Source organism: Nipponia nippon, unplaced genomic scaffold (assembly GCF_047370975.1).
Source record: "Nipponia nippon isolate SJK-2023a ecotype South Korea unplaced genomic scaffold, ASM4737097v1 scaffold_8, whole genome shotgun sequence".
Lineage (NCBI taxonomy): Eukaryota > Metazoa > Chordata > Aves > Pelecaniformes > Threskiornithidae > Nipponia > Nipponia nippon.
In genome coordinates, this window is record NW_028262402.1 from 42,197,427 (window position 1) to 42,217,117 (window position 19,691).

A 19,691-nucleotide genomic window follows, 5' to 3' on the forward strand; every position below is an offset into this window, starting at 1 on the left:
GCACGTGTTCTCTTATTACTGTTACAGTATTTACATGTATATGTATTGAGGTATATATGACTGTATATAATATGAAGTATGTCACTACTAACATTTATGAAATAGGTTTGAAAAGCTCTTTTTGGAACTTTCCTAATGAAAAATTTAACGCATTAATTGTACATGTGGAAGGCTGTGGGAAGAATATAATGATTTAGTGCAGAAGCTGATTTGCTAAAATGTAATACATCAGTACCTTACTGTTTCCCTCAAATGGCAAATGCAATCAGGTTCTATAGCGAGCTAAGTGCTTTCCAGATTTTGGACCTAGAACTAAGTGCATAAAATCATTTGGTAAAACTAAGTTTGTGATTTTAGTATTTTTTATGGTTCTAATCAGCCAAAGGGCTTTTATTCATAGATTTTATATTTTGTGAAAGAAGAAAAGAGGAGGGGTTTAACCTTTCAGTCTTGTGTTTCAGCTGGAAGTGAGTTTTTATGGCTGTTATAAAGCTTTAAAATACGGATCTGTAATGACGATGATGACATTCTTAAGGATTACAGCAGAAATACATCTACTGTACATTGAGTAACTGAGCTGACATATTTTACTATGATGTCTTCAATATTAAAATCAGGTTTACAATACTGTTTTGTATAGTGACTAAACCAAATATTTACCTACCCCTTTCTTTAAACATATTTCATATATTATTCACAGTTACCTCTAGCAAACTTTTTGACTGCATGTTTCCCTTTCTGGTTAATTTCATGAGGTTTAGTCATGCTTTTAATGGCCTTTAGAAGGTCCCTTGGAGTTCTTTAGATAATAAACAAGAAACAATCCTTATGAAAACATCAGAGACTAACATTTCCATTTCTCAGACCTTAACAGCAGGAAGCTTATGAGTCTAACAGTCAGACAGGGTCAGGTTTGCAATATTGTCTTGTCCTCAGCATTTGTATTTTTCAGGAAAAGACTGCAATTAATTGTGGTCCTGTGAAAATAGTTTGTTGTAGTTTGTTTGTTGTAGCCTGGGCTATCTAAAGACTGTGAATACGAATAGAGGAAACTAAAACACATCGAATACAATTAAACTCAACAACAACATTATCTTCAATTCAGAGTGCTGTATCATATATAATGGCACAGCAATTTATATACAGCATGACTATACAGAGGTTAAAATGTATGTTTTCTTCACAAGCCAGATAAGTTCACTTTTTTAAACTTAAAAATAAGCAGTATATCTTTCCAATAAATCTGCTAACACTATAGGGCAGCTGTTAAATAAAGAGAGCTATAGAGGTTTGCTTGAACAATCCATGAAGGCAGAACTGATGATCTGACTACCTGGGAAGAATTTGTTTCAGCTAACATTTAGTACATTCCTCATTATATTAAAATGCTATAAAGTATTTTAAATGTTATTATTCTGAGTCTAAAGCAAGATTAGATTATTTTGTCACCTCTTGCTAAGTAATACCACTTTCAGTAACACGAGATGAATAAATTTCAATACCAAAATACCTTTATCCTTCTTAAATAGCAAGATAAGGACATATATTTTGTTTAATTTGGGCAAATTTTCTATAAATTGCATGTCTTCTATGTTTCACAAAATGCATGCTGCAAGATATTGATTATATTTGACCTTTACTTAATACACATTATGTAGAGCATTTCTTAGAGAAAACAGCATTTTTATTTCCTTTCTTAAAGTATCTCGCTATTAAATATTAACATTTCCTTTTATTCCAGCTCAGTTTGTAATCTAATTATGGCTAATTGTTATGTGCTAAACGCTAGTTTTATGCTTTATTAATAGAGGACCGTATTAAAGTAGCATTATCTTAAGCAAATCTATAGGCATTTATTTCTCAGAATAAGTTATTTTTCTCTGTTTGTTTGTTTTATTTTTTATAGTTACTTCTTGGGAAAGTAAGGCTTTTGCCATGTACAGTACTAGTTTGCATGTATTCATTTAAATACTAAAAACTGTAGTACTGCTCGATCCATATCTGACTGCTAGGTTTCAATTGACAGCTGAGAATTTGTGACTGGACCATGAATCAAAACGGCAGGCATTTATACCCCAGTGCCAGTGAGGATACATTGGGAATTACTTGGCAAAGGTAACATTTTAATTATTTCCACCCCTACACCACCTCTAAAAAAGTTGCATTCAGCTACAGTATCTGTTTTAGCAGGCCTCCACAGGAATATGTGACAGCATTTGATCAAAACATGTGTGTAACATTTCTCCCATACGCATTCAGGTTATCTTTAGCGTAAGCTGAATTTAGAAACTGCGTTAATTAAGCACCTGGAATCACAATGCTGTGCTGTCAAATGCAAAGATTTTGTAAATTTAAGTGAATACTGATCTTAGGCTTTAAAAATGAAAATGTCATTTGCAGAATAGAGGACATATTTTGGGGGGCTAGGAGTTAACACAAAGAAAATGATGCTGTTAGAAGTATAGATGAGTACAATAACAAATGTCTGAGGTGGTGGTGGTTTTGGACAATGAATAACCGTACTATTCATAGAGACTTTTCTGACTAACCAGGTGGTGTAGATTTAGGTCACTAACATGTACGTGAAGGTAAGATATAAACCATCTTATTTCTCAACTAAATAACAGAATAATTAGTAAAGATTTACACAAAAGAGAGTTTATTTTTGTATGAAAAAAGGCAAACAATAAAACCCATTAACCCTTGGTATATTAATAAACTACTCCTTATTATCTTTTACATCTCTTGGTATATAATGAATTATGGTAACAGTAGGAGGGGGCGTGTCTAAATAGGTGTGTAAACAAATCAAATTATTGTGATACATCAGTTTTTCACCTCTTTCATGTGCAGGATTATCTGCAACACTCAACACTTAATGGGGGTTGTACACGTGAAGCCTGTGGGTTGAGAGCCTGTCAGATGAAGTATTAACTAGTCACTCTCAAAATAATTTTAAATACTTCCTGGACATTTGTGTGCACATGAAAGTATATGTACTTCTGAATAGCTTGTGTAAGTATGTGCGTGAATGTGAGTGTGTCTATGTATTATGTACAAAATGCCTTTTGAGGCACTGTATTGTAATATGGATTGCTAGAAGGTTTGGGGTTTTTGCATGTCAACTTGGAAGGGTAATTATGGAATTTGAAAAGTGCTGTTTACAAATCTGAAGTTTAAATGCCTTGAATATTTTTGCTTTACTTTTCCTTTTTGCAATTTTTCTGAAATAATATGTAAAATCTGGAAGAATTGTGGTGGAAAAGCAAGGTGTTGTCATTTCTTCCCTTATAGATTAAATGGCACAATGGGAAATTAGCTAATGGATTCATCTCATCTCCTCAAGGGCTGTGATTCACATTATAAATCCCCATCATGCAGTAATTGCCACAGTTTTCAATGTACTGCCAAGAGTGAATCCAAACTGAGCTAGTATAGCACAGAGCGGGTGATTTATTCTCCCACTACAAAGGGTGTTGCTTTTTCAGGGCATTGACAGGCATTAGGAGAGTATATCACAACTGCCTATCTAGGAATATCCTTGAATGGTTTTATTCAGTCACCACTCCAGCCCCCTTTAAAGTAATGCCAGTTTATACTGGCTGAAATACTGTCCCAGTGTTTGCTGAATTCTGTTTTTCAGTACCCATCACACAAGACCCTTGGTCATAAACTATAAAAAGACAGGAAAGGGAGGAAAAAAGGTTTCTAGGTGATGACCAAGGAAACTTTGGTGGTGAATACAAGAATGCTCCATGATCCACTCACCTTTATAGACAAAACTGCTTTGCAGGTCACTCCCAGAGTGCTGCCTGCCACTTTGACCCTACCAACATATAAAAGTGCTGCCAGATGGGCTTAAGCACAAAGTCTGCCATGGGCATCTCTTTACAGGCCTAGGATTCACTTACTTGGCCTTGAATTAAGCACAGCCTTTGAGACCAAAGAAACAAACTGTTAGTTCTCCCTAAGTAGATAGCTTTTAGGATTTGGGCTTTGGAATACAACATTCCTCAAATCCCATGTAGGTGAGGATCTAAGAAGAGAAATGATACCTGCACAGGCTGAGGAGCAGTGAGCCCTTCTAACACTAAAACTAACACTAAAAAAAGAACATATTGCAAAAGGAATTGTTGCTTGTTGGCAAAGAAACACATCCTAGTCAAGACAGTCAAATTTTCTCCCACAAAAGGGTTTGATAAATGTTTGATTGTGTGATTTCCTCAACTCTGCAGTGTCCATTTTGATGGTACTCAATCTGACCTTCTACAGCAGGCTTTTGTGGTTATTTTAAGTATACTGATTTTTCAGAAATGTTGTTGACCTCAAGAAGGTAAAAAGTTGTCAGTGCCTCAATGTTAGCTGTCCTGTCTCTACAGAAATCAGGTAGCAGAGGTGGCCAAGCTGAAAGCTTTGTCATGGAGCATTGTTGGTGAACCACACCTTGGAAACCTGGGGAGAGCAAATGATGAACAAACCTCTGTTATTTCTGTGTTCTTTGTCTTATTAGTAGCTGCCTGCCATACCTGATAGTAGATACGATGCATAGATTTCAAAATATGATACATACGTTTCTGAATATATTTTCTGGGTTTTTCTTTCCTTATAAAATTATGTATTTGTTGGCATTTAAAGTCCCGCGTATAGGGCAGTAGTGCTCCATACGCAAAAGACTGAACTTTGCAAAAAAAAGAGAATATGAGTAACACAAGATAAAAAAAAGAAAACCACAAAACTTTAAGTCATTGATGCACCATTTTCTTCAAAACCAGAAGACTTGCACGTAATAGTGATAACTAGATTAATACTTTGCTTAGCTGAATGAAACATTCTAGTATCTTTAAAGGAAATTCTTATATAAAACATCCTGTGAGCATCCTGAAAAAAAGGGAAAAAAAGCCAGTCATTCGGTAAAGTATTTGGAAGTAGCACGTTTTTTTTTTTTTTTGCTGTTGATACCCTAACCATCTACAGTTATGTTTTTTTCTTGCTTACAGCATTTATGGTACATATTTTATTGTGTCTGCTGAACTTTGGACAACATTTAAGCGCATCAATAGAATTAAGTTCTCAAATACTTTTAAGTTCATTTAGGTCATTTTTTTTGCTATACATATGAAGATGATACTCAAAATCCATTAAAAAAACCCCACAACCTTCTTTTTTCATAACCACAGTTCTGTGGTAATAACTGTTTTCCTAGAGACAGAAGGTGAGGGGAAGCTGTGAAAATCTGTAAGGCTCAATTAGGAAAATACAGTCTCAGTTGCTACATAAGAGCAAGAGCATATGCAACAAGTAAACTTAAGACATGAGTGAGAGTGAGAAAAAACGTGTGTGTGTCTGTGTGTAAGCCTGATAACATGAGTTTGAGCCTGAATCTCAGCCACTCTTTATGCCATTGATATTAATTCCAGCAGGACCACTCGTAAAAGTTGCCATGATGGGTCTCAGAGCGTGTTGAGTATTTGCAAGTCTTTCACAGACTGTAAGAAAATTTTCATGGCCAAAGTGTACATTTTAACTCAGTTATTGCCAAACAGATTTTTATTCCCAACCATTGTTATTTATATTCATTTTTTTAACAATCTTTCTGTGTTAGTTTTATGGATTAACTGTTACTTTAACATTACATTTACACTACTCAGGCAAATGTACTAGGTTAGCATTTCCTGCTTTCAGTCTGTTATCTTGACACATAAGCATAGCACAACAGCTGGTTTGTTCCTGGAGATGCTGAGGGGAGCTCTGTTCTCAGAATGCTGAATTTCCTTCTCAGCTCTAGCTGTAGGGGTGTTCAGCTTTCCAAGCATAATTTTTTCCTCCCAGCACCACTCTGGGTTTATGATAATGATGCTGATAAGGCAATCAAATGGGATAATCACTGATTTGTGAAAGAAATAGGAGGGGAATTGAGAAAGGGGGCAGATTGCTTTTGTAGCACAGTACCTTGTGTGTGTTTGATGTGAAGCAAACACATAGCTAAAGTAAAACGGTCAGCAGCATTGCTGTGGCAAGCACATTTTGGCAAACACAGACACCTGTTAGAGCAATGGTTCATACCCTATGGCCCCCACCTCCCCCGCCCCAAACCCCTTGGGCAATGTTTTGGAATAGAAGCATCAATTCATTACAATTTAAGAACAAAAATGCTGAAGTATCCTGATTGTAAAAGTATTCATAGAAAGAAAACCTAATGATTTCTGGTCTTTATCAATTTAAATTGCTAAGTCTAATAGTTTTGCCCAACTCTGTAATGCAGAAAGATGTGCAGAACATTACGTTTCCTCTCCATCTAGGCAAACATCTTCAGAACACTTCCTAAGAAATTAATTGTATTCAAGCCAGACTTGCATGCTGCCATCCCACAGGAAATGGATCAGCAATCCATTAAGATGCCATTAGATAATCTAATTTGGAACTTAATCTCTAAATTAACCATGCTCCATACTTGAAGCATACTTGAGAGAAAGAAAAAAAGTTTATGTTTGAATCGATAGGGGAGCCGAAGCGTGAAGAAGGCTGTTTGTTTTTTCTGTAGCTGTGGTCACGTCTCAAGCCGTCTGGTAACCAGGAGAAACCAGACATGATGTAATTCCAGATTGAACTTGAACTTCAGGGACTTAGAATGGGGGAACAATGAACCATAGGAATCAATAATGTCCATTTTCCACATGATTATGTTTGGAGCTTTAAGTTAACCTTTATGGGAGAAGCAGCAAGAACTGTAGTGTGACCAAAATGAATGAGATGATCCAGAAGCAAGACGTTAAAGTAAAGAAAACAACTTCAGTAATATTTTCTGAGCAGCACTGCAGATTCCAGCAGGATTAGAAAAGTTCCCGCTTTGCAGTGAACTGGTTGCCTGTTCTGAGCGCTCTTTGTTCTACTTAGGTAGGACAAACGTAATCTTATGTTTCCTGTCAGATGATTTTTGGCAGCACTGGTGGGGAAGGAGGAGCATATTATAGAGAATTCCCAAGTGTAAACTGTATCTTTAACCCCTTGGTTACTCCAGTTTTCTACTTCTTGACCATCTTACCTCCAATTGTTTCTTTTGAAGCAGTAAAACTATGCTGTAGGATTTTGGTATTTTTTGGGGTGCACTTAGGATTATCTGCATTATTATTTAATCATGCTAATTTGATAAATAAACTTCTAGTTATATTTTTTAAAAGTTCTAAGGTAAAAAAACCTAACAGATTATAATTGGAAATGGTATTACTTGGGGAAAAAAGCAGTGTAGATGTGGAAAGTGAAGAGTCAGTTTCTCATAGGTGACCCAATGGTCTCTGGTAACCTGAGCCCATCTTCTCCATGGTTTGGCTCTATGGGAGGCAGCCACCCACTTGGTCATAGGCCCCTCTGTGCATGTGCGTGTTTGCAAACCTGCTTTAGCCCTGTTCCTGCACCAAGCACTCATGCAGTCATGGCCCAGAACACAGTATGGACATGCACCTTTTCTCTGGGCCCTTCCTCTGCTGTGGATTTTCTTTGTTAGTGATGGGGTCTGTGGCTTCTTCCTAATCTTTCCTTACCTTTTTTTCATTATGCTATCACAAAAAAGGGGCCTTCAGGGAATAGAGTAAGTATTCTTACAGCAGAATTCCCTTTTCCCTCCTCTGGGCATAAATCAGTAGGTCTTTACCTCCTCCATCTGCTAGATGGGTGGTATGTGCCCGCTAAACTTTTTAGTCATCCTAAATTAAGCTGAGATATACTTAATATATCTCTTGAAATCAATGCTCACCTTGGAGGTGAAATTTGGCAGCTGTTTAACTACAGATACCAGTTTAGCATGGTAACAAAAGTACCACATTAAGTAGATGCCAGAGGGGTGGTTATTCTTTTGGCAGAAATGCACAAGTGGGAATTTAGCCAGGGCACTGAGGTTAGCACAATTGTGTTTCCAAAGTTCGTATGATCTTAACAATTTGAAGTGGTAAAGTTCCCTGTACTTGTATGGGTGAGCACTTGCTTACTGCAGGGATAGACGAACCTCGCTTGGTGACTCGCTAGTGCCACTTCTCTTGACATTGAAGGCATTTCTACTTTTTCTGTCCAAAGACTTACCTGGCATGATCTGTTCTACCTCGTATAAGCTAATGTATTCATGCACAGGGTGGTAAAGCTGCAAGAAATACTGGTTAAGGTGTACTTTCCAAATGGTGAAATACTCTTACAGACTTCTGAAGCTGTTATAGAAAGAAGGTAGTAACTGGTGGAAAATAAGAATCTTAAAATCCTTCAGACTTACTTACTTGGGTCTGATTGGATTTATTTTTTATTGCATTCAGTCAATTGTTTAACATTATTATACTCTTTATGTTATTATAATCTCCAAAGCAGACTGTATATACGTATAATGTTAGTACTGCTTGTGATCCATTCCAGTAATATTTTAATCAGAGGTTCTTGAAACAGCAATTATTATCTTTAAGAGGAAATCATGGCAGAAATCTTGATTGAATTAACATGTGAAAACTGTAATGGAAACTGTAATGGAGAATGTTAACCCTGTAGGATGCTTGCAGAATTTTCCTTTGCTATTTTATTACATTTGAGCAGATAAATGCATTATACTTGCCATGGATAGAGGGGGAACTGATGACTGTATAACACAGCTAATAGTTTAGTTATGGTGAGAGAAAACTGTTTCTGGTAGTGAAATTACTTAGAGGTATAATGCTTCAGGAAGGTGGTCCTGCAAAACATACTCTCTCAAAAAGTCTACTAGTCTGAATCTCACAGCAATATCTGAAGGATATCTTATGTAATTTTCTTCAAAACTTAGCCTAGAGAAGTTTTTTGGAGGTCTCACTTCATATTCCAAGGGACAGGCATTTATATTATAACCTCTGTCAGTGCAGGGCTCACAGATTTCCTCAGGAGCAGTGAGCTGGAGAGTGGGGTAGACGTGCTTTATTCCGCTCATACATACAAAGGTTTTTTATCTTTATCTTAAAGGAGAAGCCATGTGGACAGAGGGACATCTCATTACCTTCTGCAAGGAAAACCAGCTTGCCTGTGTCCTGGGCAGTGGAAAGAGTTTTGGCTTCCCCTGTGTTGAGGCACTTAGTGAACAGAGACAGAGCATTGCCTCTGTTTTTGTGAAATTCAGGGCTGGAAGTTTACCTGGGACTTATGCAAATTGCTGGATAGTGTGGTGAAGGGAAAAGTGTTTCCCCCTTTCCTGCTGTTGCCACCCATGTGGCCCCCAGGCAGTTTGCTTTGCAGTCAGCAGTAACTGGCACATCTGCAGAGAATCCGTAGATGGTTTCCATGGCAGAAGCTAAGCTCTGAGATGCTCACAGAGGTCCTTTCAGAGCAGGTTTGAGAAAGCTGACATGGGACCTTGCTCTTCTGGGCTGTCGGTCTGGCTTGGATGCACGCAGGAGCACTAGGGAGGTACAAAGCAGGGTGTGGCTCATATCGTAGTTGAAAGTTCAATTAAATTTACCGTAAATGTAATGGGGTATGTGGGAATGTTGGATAGACAGCCATATGTAAGCAGCTTAGCAGATCCTGAGTTATTTTTTTGGTTATTCTTTTTATCATAGCTGTTCTCAGAGCTTTGTGCTGTCATTAGTACTATTCACCTCAGTAACTTTCATTCAGGTTTCCTCTTTTGTCTGCAGTAAACACTTGGTGGGGGTATCAGGTCTGGGGTGGCCTGAGATAGAGTTACATCAAACTGCGGTATGATAAAGCTAATTTCTGAAATACAAACAAAGCCTTGATGATCATGGCTTAGGAGTGCTAGCAAACAGAGGGAATGGCCTGTCCTTCCTGGCTGCCAGCGGAGCCAGCTGCTGCCCAGTGGGTGCATGTAGATCAGGGACTTCAGCCCGCCTTCAGAGGTGTCAGAGTGGTGGCTTTTCCAGCCACCACATGCAGATAGCATGTAGCTGTCCTGGTGCCACAGGTGCTCTGTTGCCTGCACCATAACTGTCTATGGCCGGCAGCAGGAGGCTCTGCGCAAGCAGCATGCGAGGCTTCCAAAACTCCTGTGGGATTTACACAGTGTTAACTTGGGAGATTTATTACTCCCTGAGGATTCATAAGCAGGATTGATGAATTTGTTGCAATTTGCATTTTTGCCATGGTCATAATATAAGGTGGGAGGATTGAAAGGTTCAAATAAACACCTATATTAAATTTGTAGGTCATATGGCAACAACAGTCCTATCAGTCACTCACTACAACATATTTTTATTGAGCACTTTCCACAAAATCAAGAACTCTGTGTCCTATATGAAGTAGTAGATAAGAAAGCTGCTACAAATAGTAGTATGTTCTTTATCAACACTGACTGCTTTTCTTTACCCACCGTAGTCATTAGAAGGTTTTCAACTTTAAAAAAAAGAAAAAAGTCACGTATATATGTATCTGACCAGTGAAGTGCGCTGTAAATCTTCAGAAGGTTAACCTGGAAGCTGTGTATTTAGCCTTTGCAACAGAAATTGTTTAAATACCATGTTGACCCCACACAAAATTTACGTTCTTCTAGTTAGTGTTCTATTTTGTTTAAAGTCACTAAACACTAAATCCATGTTAACAGGACAGCACAGAACCATGTGCTGTAAAACATATATTCAGACAGATCCTGAGCAAACAAATCTGCTTGTTTTTTTTATTTTTATTTTTTATTACTGGTTCCTATTTTTACAAATCCCTGTGCTTGGAAATGATTTGCACTGTGTCTTATTTCAGAACTTACTTCTTAACATCACTGAAATCCGAAGAGGAAGGAACAAAAAATGCATTTTAAAACAAATTGTGAAGGAAGATGAATAAGTTGCAACAATTAAGCCTCTTCAATGAGGTTCTGATATTGAATTTTTTTTTTTAACATAATCTTTTCATCAAGTCATATCGGACAAATCTGTCATGCATAACTGAGTTTAAGTCTTTGTAAGTATTTCAAGATTTGCAGTGTAACTGTGATTTTTGAGTTTCAAAAGGGGTTATTTCTCCAACAACAGAATTTATTTTATTTGCAATAGTCAATAGAATTAAAAAAAAAAGAAAAATTTTTAATTAAACATATTAGCTGATCTTAGATTTGAAAATATAGCAAGATTTTTTTAATTTCTGAAGAGGTTACAATTCCTCAGATTTTTAGGTGACCATCAAGAATATATCCAATTGGGACCCCTCCCCCCCCACAACCTATTGAATAATATTTGTACTTCAGGCATTTAAAATATATTAGGATATTCATATTTCTCATATTTCCTTGAGGAAAAAAATTAGTCCTGCTCCCTTCAGAATTTGACCATCATTGAGACAAACAGGTCAGCAATTTTTTCCACTTTTTTTGTGTGTAAAACAGAGTACCTGAAATTAATTGTTAGGAATCAAAATAGAAAATTAACAGGTTTAGAGAGGTAAAGAGTATCAAACAGGAGTAAATGACAGAAGCTGTTTGTATTATTTTTAATATTAAAGACCTGAGGAACACGTCCTCTGGATTTCAGAAAATAAGTTGACCTCTTTCTTCAATGTTCATACAGCAGCAACTGAAAGGATCACATAAATCTGCCAAGTGAAATGTAGTTATTTTGTACACATTTAAAACAGATAAAGGTCTATTTTCCTCTTTACACCTGATGCCACAGAAGTGCATCTGCTCATCCAAGGAGAGAGCAGTGCGGAGGGCTGACCAAAGACAGAGAAGGAACAAAACTTCCAGTATCCGTCCTCCACAAAACATGTGTCAGGGGGTTTAGTCTTTAGATGTGTTATCATGAATCTTATCAGTCTGATCCCAATGTGTATTCCCAAGTCAGTTGTTGTGTTTGTGGAAACACCTAGTGCAAAGAAAAACTCAATACAATGAAATGCGGAGGAAGCATGTGTTTGCACGCTCTGTGTCCAGCTCTGGTAGTAGTTGCTTGGCAATGATTGCTGACATGACGATCCTGTTTTTCTTCTGAATAAATTTGATGAGACTTTAGAGAAAGTCCATTATTTCTGGGTTGCCAGAAACATATCTAAGGAAAAGGCTGCTCAGAGTCTGCTCTGGGTACTGAATAGAGGCAGCTGAGGTCTTTCTTTGAGTATCCATCTTGGAAATACTGGTGGGTACGGTACCTACTACTAGTTGGTGCCTGGTAAACATGTGAATACCATTAGGACTTAAGCTCTTCAGTGACAGAGTGCTTTTGAAATGATGACTTAAGTTCCAAAGTCATTGAATTGCCTTTGAAAATATTTTCTTTCTCTGACATTTGTTGAAAAATTTATGGTACTCGCTGCTACCCTTGACTCACGGCTACCCCTGGCTGCAAGTGTTTACATGACTGGGCCCTGTGTTGTCCAGTATTCCTTAGGCACTAATACCTTTTGGGAAATATCTGTAAAGAAAGTATTTTTTTTGAATACTAAAGGTCCTCTGTTCTCATGGGGACCCATGCACCTCAGAGGCACATCTTGGGACTGAGACAAGATAAACTGCCGGGTTGTAAAAGGGTAGGAAATCGCACAGGAAGCTTAACCACTGGACATTTGTATTGTGTTCTTGAAAAGACCAAACCTGTACACTGTAGTGTATTTCAGTAGCTCTTAAATAACATCTGTGGTGCCGTATAGCGTTACTCGTGTGGGTTAGTTGTGTCTGCTCTATATATTTGTGTCTGAAATTTTGGGGAGCTTTCATAAACAAACAGGCCACTTAGTGTAAGATAGCAGTAATACTACTTGCAACTGAGATCAACACAATTATTTTTCTTTCAAATAAGTCATGCTTTCACAAAGAAAACTGTGAAGTAGAATTTCAAGTACTATTCACAAATTTGGTTTCTTATTTTATCTTAAGTAGCGCTATTAATAATGAATATTGGCTTAACCCTGATTCAAATTCTTTGTGTTCTAGTTTTTGCAACATGTTTAATTTATGTTTTGTTTTTTCTCTCTCTTTCTCTCTCTCCTTATCTCTTTCCCCTTTTCAACAGTCCTGGTACCTGGGCTAGCTTGGTTCCTTTTCAAGTATCAAATAGGACACCGATCCTGCCGACGAATGTCCCAAATTATGGTTTGAACATAATTGGAGAACCTTTCCTTCAAGCAGAAACAAGCAACTGAGGGAAAAAAAAAAAAATAAAATAAAAGCAAAATTAAAAAAGAAAAAAAGAAAGGAAGACAGGACAAGAAAAGAAGCTGAAGAAAGAAGAAAAAATAGACCAGCAATTGCAGCTCTTACAATCACTAATTCCCTTATGGTTGAAACTGAAATGACATAAAAGGGTCGATGATATTTCACTGATGGGTAGAATGCAGCCCCTGCTAAGTAGCCTTTGTTGTATGAAGTCCACTGGGAAATAGATGTTCTGTCTCTGACAATATATTTTAACTGACTTTCTAGATGCCTTAATATTTGCATGATAAGCTAGTTTTATTGGTTTAGTATTCTTGTTGTTTACGCATGGGATCACTATTCCTGGTTATCTCACAAAACAAAGGCTAGGCAGCAGCAAGAGAGCTGCAGGAGGACAAGGGCCGTGAGCCAGCCGTTTTTCTCAACACTCTGATTTCTAAATGTAAAGTTCTGTAGCCTTTAGTTATCAGTATGGATTTATTAAACTTTGGCCCTTAATTCAGCCTTTTCTAGTGTGTTATGCAGTTTGAAGTTTTCAATCAGTATGAACACACAGGCTCTATGGAAGAAATGCCTCTACGTAGGTAAAAGTGTTATCTCCTCATGCAACAGTAAAAAAGGAAAAAAGTGAACGTTTTCCCCACTAAAGAAACACTTACAGAGGCAAGTGCAATTTAAAAATCATATCTAAGGGGTCATCACTATAAGTCCTTCAGCCCTTGGACTCTAAATTGAGGGGATTAAAAATAGAAATAAAAATTACTTTGAACAAACTTATTTTTCCCCTCAGTTTTTGAGGGCATTAAAAGGCATTAAATCAAGACAAATCATGTCCTTGAGAAAAAGAAATCAATGAAAACACAGCACTTATGTTGGTTTAGCTGCTGCCTCCACAGAGGGGTAGGATTTATTTATTTAAAGTTACTGGTTGCATCAAGAACCCATAGGGTTTACATGTTTCTGTAAAATCTGCATCACAGAGACAAAGAGATAGGCAAATCCATGTCACAAGGGCAAAGCTTACCGTTTACAAACTGGTAATACCAGGATGGGGATATGTTATATTTAAATAATGCACTCAATGTAAGTCTAATTACAGGGTGCTGAAAACTTGCATGGTGCTTTCAGAAGTTAGCCTTGTTCAACAATTTTCACATATTGACAGATATATAATGTGCATGGGCAGACATTTTGCCTCTATGTCTCTTTAAAAAAATCATTAAAATACTCTTTCCAGTAATCCTAATTTGCACGAAGATATAATGTCCACATTACGTGCCTTGCCTTGAAATCTAAAAAATGGAAAAAAACAAAAAAAGAAAAAAAACACAAAAAAATTGACATCACTACACTTGTTTTGCTGCATTTATTATAATTTTAAATCTTTACCATTTTTATGACAAAATATTTTGTACTCCAGATGGGAAAAAAGTGTGACATCATGGATTTTTTAGACAGTTATACCTTTATCTCACATTTATAAAGCATATCATGGCTGTGTATAGTTGCCGCTTAAAAATTGTAATCGACCAGCAATATTTTCAGTATTTTGGTGTTTTTTCTATTAACCTTTCATGTTTTTCATCTTCCAATTAATATTGGGGGGAGGGGATACAAATTTATACGAATTATGCAATACCAAGTTTTGCCTATGTAGGTAGTGCTTTTAGCTGTATTGGTTATTATAGGTAAGTACACAGATTTAAAAGAAAAAAAAAAAAGAATAATGTATGCTTTTTTTGTTTGTTTTAATTGACCAAAGTGGGTACTGCTATTTTTGCAGTGTGATGAGGTCCTTTTCTGTACTGAGAGGTGGACAGGGGATTTTTTTTTATACATACATATATATATATTCTGGGGTGGGTGGGGAGGATTTTTAACACTTTACAGTGTAGCTGTGAAGCAGTGCACCCTTAGCCAGGCAAGGGCTGCAAAGCGACTGTTCTGCCTACTGTGACAAACCTTCAAATCGGTTCCTTCTTTTTAACTTCCCACCTGGGGTGCAAGCTGAAATCATTTCTGGATTTAAAAAATAAATAATGAATTCTGTTGGAGGCAGACTTGACTTGAGGAAATTGTTTTACTTTAAGGGTTTTTTTCTTGAGAAAGAGAGAGAGAGACAGACAGACAGAAAGAGAAAGAGGTCAAGACCCACAAAGAGATGAAGCCTTTTCCATTCTGGCAAAGATACTGCATCCTAAAGTGTTCACGTTAGAAAATGTTTTTGGCTCAGAATGACAAAGACGCTTGCTTTGTCTGGGAAATGCATGTGCAGGGCCAAAATCTTTGCTGGCATAATTCCACTGAGTCCAGTTGACTCTGGAGTTGCTCCTGCAGAGAATTTGCCTCTCTTAGTCTGCTTGACTGGTAAATATTCCTTTTTTTTTCTCTATGTCAAAACATTTTTTTTTTTCCCCAAGTTTGTTAACTCACAGCATCTGAATTACAATTTTCATCCTGCCCAGGCTGTGTCAGAGGTTTGCAGTGTCATCTCATACAGCAGGTCAGATGGAAAGATCTGGGCTGTAGTGGGGAAGGAGTTTCTTAATGAACTGAATTAAACTATGATGTAAATAAAAGTGTATTTCCAGTAAAATCACATTTTGCAGATCAGTAGTGAGCCTGTAGCTGGAGACCTTTTATGTGCTAGGGATCTTTGTGATGTGTGGCTCAATGCAGCATGAATTTTTCTTAAAAGCACATCCTTTTATTTGGCCACAAGCAGAGGAGAGTATAGACTTGTGGATATGGGATACCCTGGTGAGAAAATTCATCCCTTTGCCATTGCGTCTGCTTTTTGGAGGTTTTCCTACCCTGGAGCAGCCCCAGAGGTGCAGCTCCAGCAGCAGTCGCCCCACTGAGCGCTGGGCAGTGGCACACCAAAATCAGTTCCTTCTGGCTCTGGCCAGCGCGCAGCGGCTAATGAGCCCTGGTTGAGGTGGTGCATCTCTGTGTCTCCAGCAGGAGATATGTGTGTAGGCAGGGCCTGAATGGTTACAGAGACAGGAGCTGTAGAAAAGCAAATCCTTGAGATTTACCCATAGCTAAACTGAAAAAAAGAAAACCCCACATAAAAAGATAAGACACCAACTGAAAATGAAAATCAACTTTATGTTGCTCTTTTTCTGAGCCCTGTGGTGAATTCATTCACTAAGCACATGGCTATTGAGATTACCAAAATGCACTAGGCCTACCCAGAGTGCACCTCAGGCTCTGGCCTGGTAAAACAAAGTACATATTGTCCTTTCTGCATGTGTCTGATACTGAGTTGTTCATGAGTAGAGGGGTGTGCTGGGACACTGTCCTTGATTAGTGCTGTTAGCATAAGCTTTTAGTAGCACACCGGGATGAAACTGAAACAAGTTCAGGCTTCAAAGTGCAATGGTCAAAATGGTGATTGCCCCTGTAGAAAGATGGATGCCCTTAACAGAGCTTTTTTGTTACCTCTGACCTCCTGTATGAAAAAAATTGAGCTTACAGATGCAACATTTTAAAAAGCAAAAACACCTTCCTTCCATGTGAATGAATTGGGTTGTTAAGCAACTGTGGGTTTTTTTTCTACTTGCCTCTCTAATCAAAAAGCCTGTTTGGAAGAAAATGAACTTTTCATTTACTGTAGGTTTGGGTTTGGGCTGTGGTTTGGTTTTGTTTGTTTTTGTTTTTGTTTTTTTTTTTAAGCTCAGCAGTCAAAAGATTAAGATAAGATTGAGAACTCAAATCCAGTCTCTGGCCTCCTCCTTCACCAGGAAGTGTATTCTGACTAAATCGAGCCACCCCGTTCTATGTGCACTGTTCTGCCTTTATTAAGTTGCTTTGCAGCCCTGGCCTCATGGCTGTGCCACTGAAGTGTGTTTCCCCTGGAGTGACATGAACGTTTGAGGCTTGACTAAGGAAAAAAAAGGCAGTGAAGGAGACTGTACATAAAGACATGGCAAAAATATTAATTATAGCAATATAATTGTGGGGTGATGTTCAGGTGGGCAGCTCCATTGAAAATATGTGAATGAATTTGTGAAGCTGCAAGTAGCGAGAAGAAAGGAGGATCTTCTGAATGAACCGCCTACCTTGTAGACAGTAATTTGTACACTGTATAGTTTTGTTAAGAATTTTTTTTTAATTAAAATACCCTTGTTTGTAAAGCTAACTTTTTAACAATTATAATGGAAATGCATGTCATTTCCATTTTTAAAGTAAACAAGAATATTCCTTGTTTGGAAACTGGACTTGGGTTAAAACTCTCCAGTTTCGTAATTTATGTATTAAAAAAAAAATCTGTCCATGTTAGGAGTTATTTCGCAGATTCCTGTGCTTGAAAAGCATAGGTTACTAATCCTTTAAAAATGTAAATGGAGAAAAGTTATATTTTATGAAGGTTATTTTGTTGTATTTAGTATTGGAAAGTTGGTTTTCAGAGCATTTCAAAATGTTGGAAGCACCACTGTCTTTTTATTAGTATATATGGCCTTTAGCAAAAGTTTTTGTGATTGTTACATGATGGTATTTAAGATTAGGTTCACAGAGCAATTCAGGATAGGCAGAGAACTAAAACAGTACTTATATCTCACATAGCTGTGTCCTCAGGGAGCAGAATTTTGGATTTGCAACTTGTAGCTTCATAAGGACTTAATGAAAGAGATTGCACAAGGACATATGCAGCTGTGACACCGGAGTGTGTTCTGTACCTAAATCTAAATTATATTTACTGTGTGAGATTATGAAGGCTGCAGAAAGTTATCCCGTATTCAGTGTACAGTATTCACTTCTAATGAAACAACACTCTAACGTTGCTGGCAGTAAGGCCCCAAGCATGACATCCAATATAGTTTACATGATCCTGTCAAGGTCTTTTGTTAACATTAACCAGCTGCATGCTCCTGGACTTTTTTATTGGGTTTCTATAGAAAACTGAAAAAAAAAAAGCAAGAGTAAAATCATATGCAGGCTAATCAAGTTAAACAGGAAAAGCTCAAAGTTGAATGTTCTACTCCATGCTGAAGGAGCTGAAAACTGCCTCCTTCTTATTTGCACTTTCTGCTAGTTCCCCAGTTTTTTCTAGTTCCTCAAAATTGTGTGGGTGTGGTGGAGCACTGCAGTTGGAGGTAACACGGACCACTGATTTTGCCCTTTAACCCTGCACAATGACCTTTGCATCAGCCAAACTTATTGCCATGACAACTCTTTGTACTGTTTCCATGCCACAGCTCTGTTGGTCACATTGTTAATAGTAAAGGGGACAAGTTGGAGACGGTCAATTTTTACATTTTTTGTTGCAATTTTTTCTTCAATGGTTGTAAGTAGTTGGTTTTTTTTTTTTTATGATAAAAGGGTTCACTAGTTATTACTCTTTAGAAATATCTGTGTGTTGCAATTCAAATGTATGTTGAATTTGTGAAAAGGGCTTCAGTGCCACTAGCATCATAATATCCTGGATTAAGCCTTCAATACTTTTATTGCATGATACGGTAACAGTAAAACAAAAGGTGGCCTAAATAAATGGAGAACAGTGTGAGCTAGTGACACTAAAGCCAGTCTTTGTATTACTGTATTTTTGACAGAATGGTTTTGAAAACTGTGCTACAGGGACTGATGTGGCAAATGTATCTCTATATGCAGAAGGAAGTTTTTTAAGAAGTATGGCTTATTATGCATTCTTCATTGAGGGCATTGAAGTTGCATGGACTGATAAAAGTTGATGCAAAATGAGAAAGAAACAAAAACCAGCAAAATGTTTACCAAAAAACTCAAACAAATGAGCAGTGCCTGTTCAATTTCACAGTCTCTGTTGAGTTCAGTTGTAAATATGTTTCAGATAACATTTTCTTCACAAAAAAAAAAAATAAATCTCTACAACATTGTAGAATGTGAGGGGTTCCTCAATCCCAGGCGTAGGCTTCTAAAGAGCTGCATTAGATTATGTCTTCATCAAGCTGTTAATTTGTGCTTATATCATATAGAACTTTTAGTAAGCTGGGAAGAGGCACCCCATCTCAATGATATTTCTCTGAGAACAACTTTTGTAGGGCTGTGTGTTTCTTTAGATACATTTAGTACAACTGTAGGTGACAAGTAGTCAGTTATTGCTTGCTAGCTACACACCAGGGTTGATCCATTTTAAAACTTTTGGCATTTTTCCCCATACTGTAGGCCATAAATCCTGAAGGTTACATTTTAATTAAAAAGGAGGTGCATGCACAGTCTTTGTGTAATGAACCTTCACTAGTAGGATGCATTACAGTACAGCTACTTAATTTTGGAATTAAGGCCCTCTGGCACCAGACCTGCTTTTAGCCTGAGTGTTAACAAAGGTTTTTATTGTGCCTGGTTGGAGGATAATAATGTTCTTTTTGGTACTTTTTTTAGGTTACAAATGAACTCAACTGCCACAAGTTTTAAACTGGTGTAAATCAAGCTTGACTTAATGTGATTGTTACTGTTATATCCAGCCTATACTGCTAGCAGCTGCTCATACTGCAGTCAATTACTGGAAGCGGATATATTTCCTATGCAAAAACTGTTTAAACAATAAAAATGAGCTATGCTACAGACCCTGGTCTTATGTTTTCTTTTCTATCTCTAAGAGTCGTTATTAGTA

At 37.4% G+C, this 19,691-nt stretch overlaps 1 protein-coding gene across 10 annotated transcripts in view; it reads left to right on the plus strand.

The window, feature by feature from the left end:
• NFIB (nuclear factor I B) overlaps nt 1–19,644 on the plus strand; it is a 181,382-nt gene extending 161,738 nt beyond the window's left edge. For 5 of the 10 annotated variants that reach the window (XM_087741785.1, XM_087741786.1, XM_087741788.1 and 2 more), the window contains exons 11-12: nt 2,027–2,115; nt 12,957–19,644. In XM_087741785.1, the coding sequence (XP_087597911.1) occupies nt 2,027–2,115; nt 12,957–13,086 (219 nt within the window). In that variant the 3' untranslated portion in view covers nt 13,087–19,644. The remainder of the gene's footprint in view (nt 1–2,026; nt 2,116–12,956) is intronic. The other 5 variants (XM_087741790.1, XM_087741791.1, XM_087741792.1 and 2 more) reach the window with 1 other exon arrangement.
• Nucleotides 19,645–19,691: the final 47 nt, after the last annotated feature.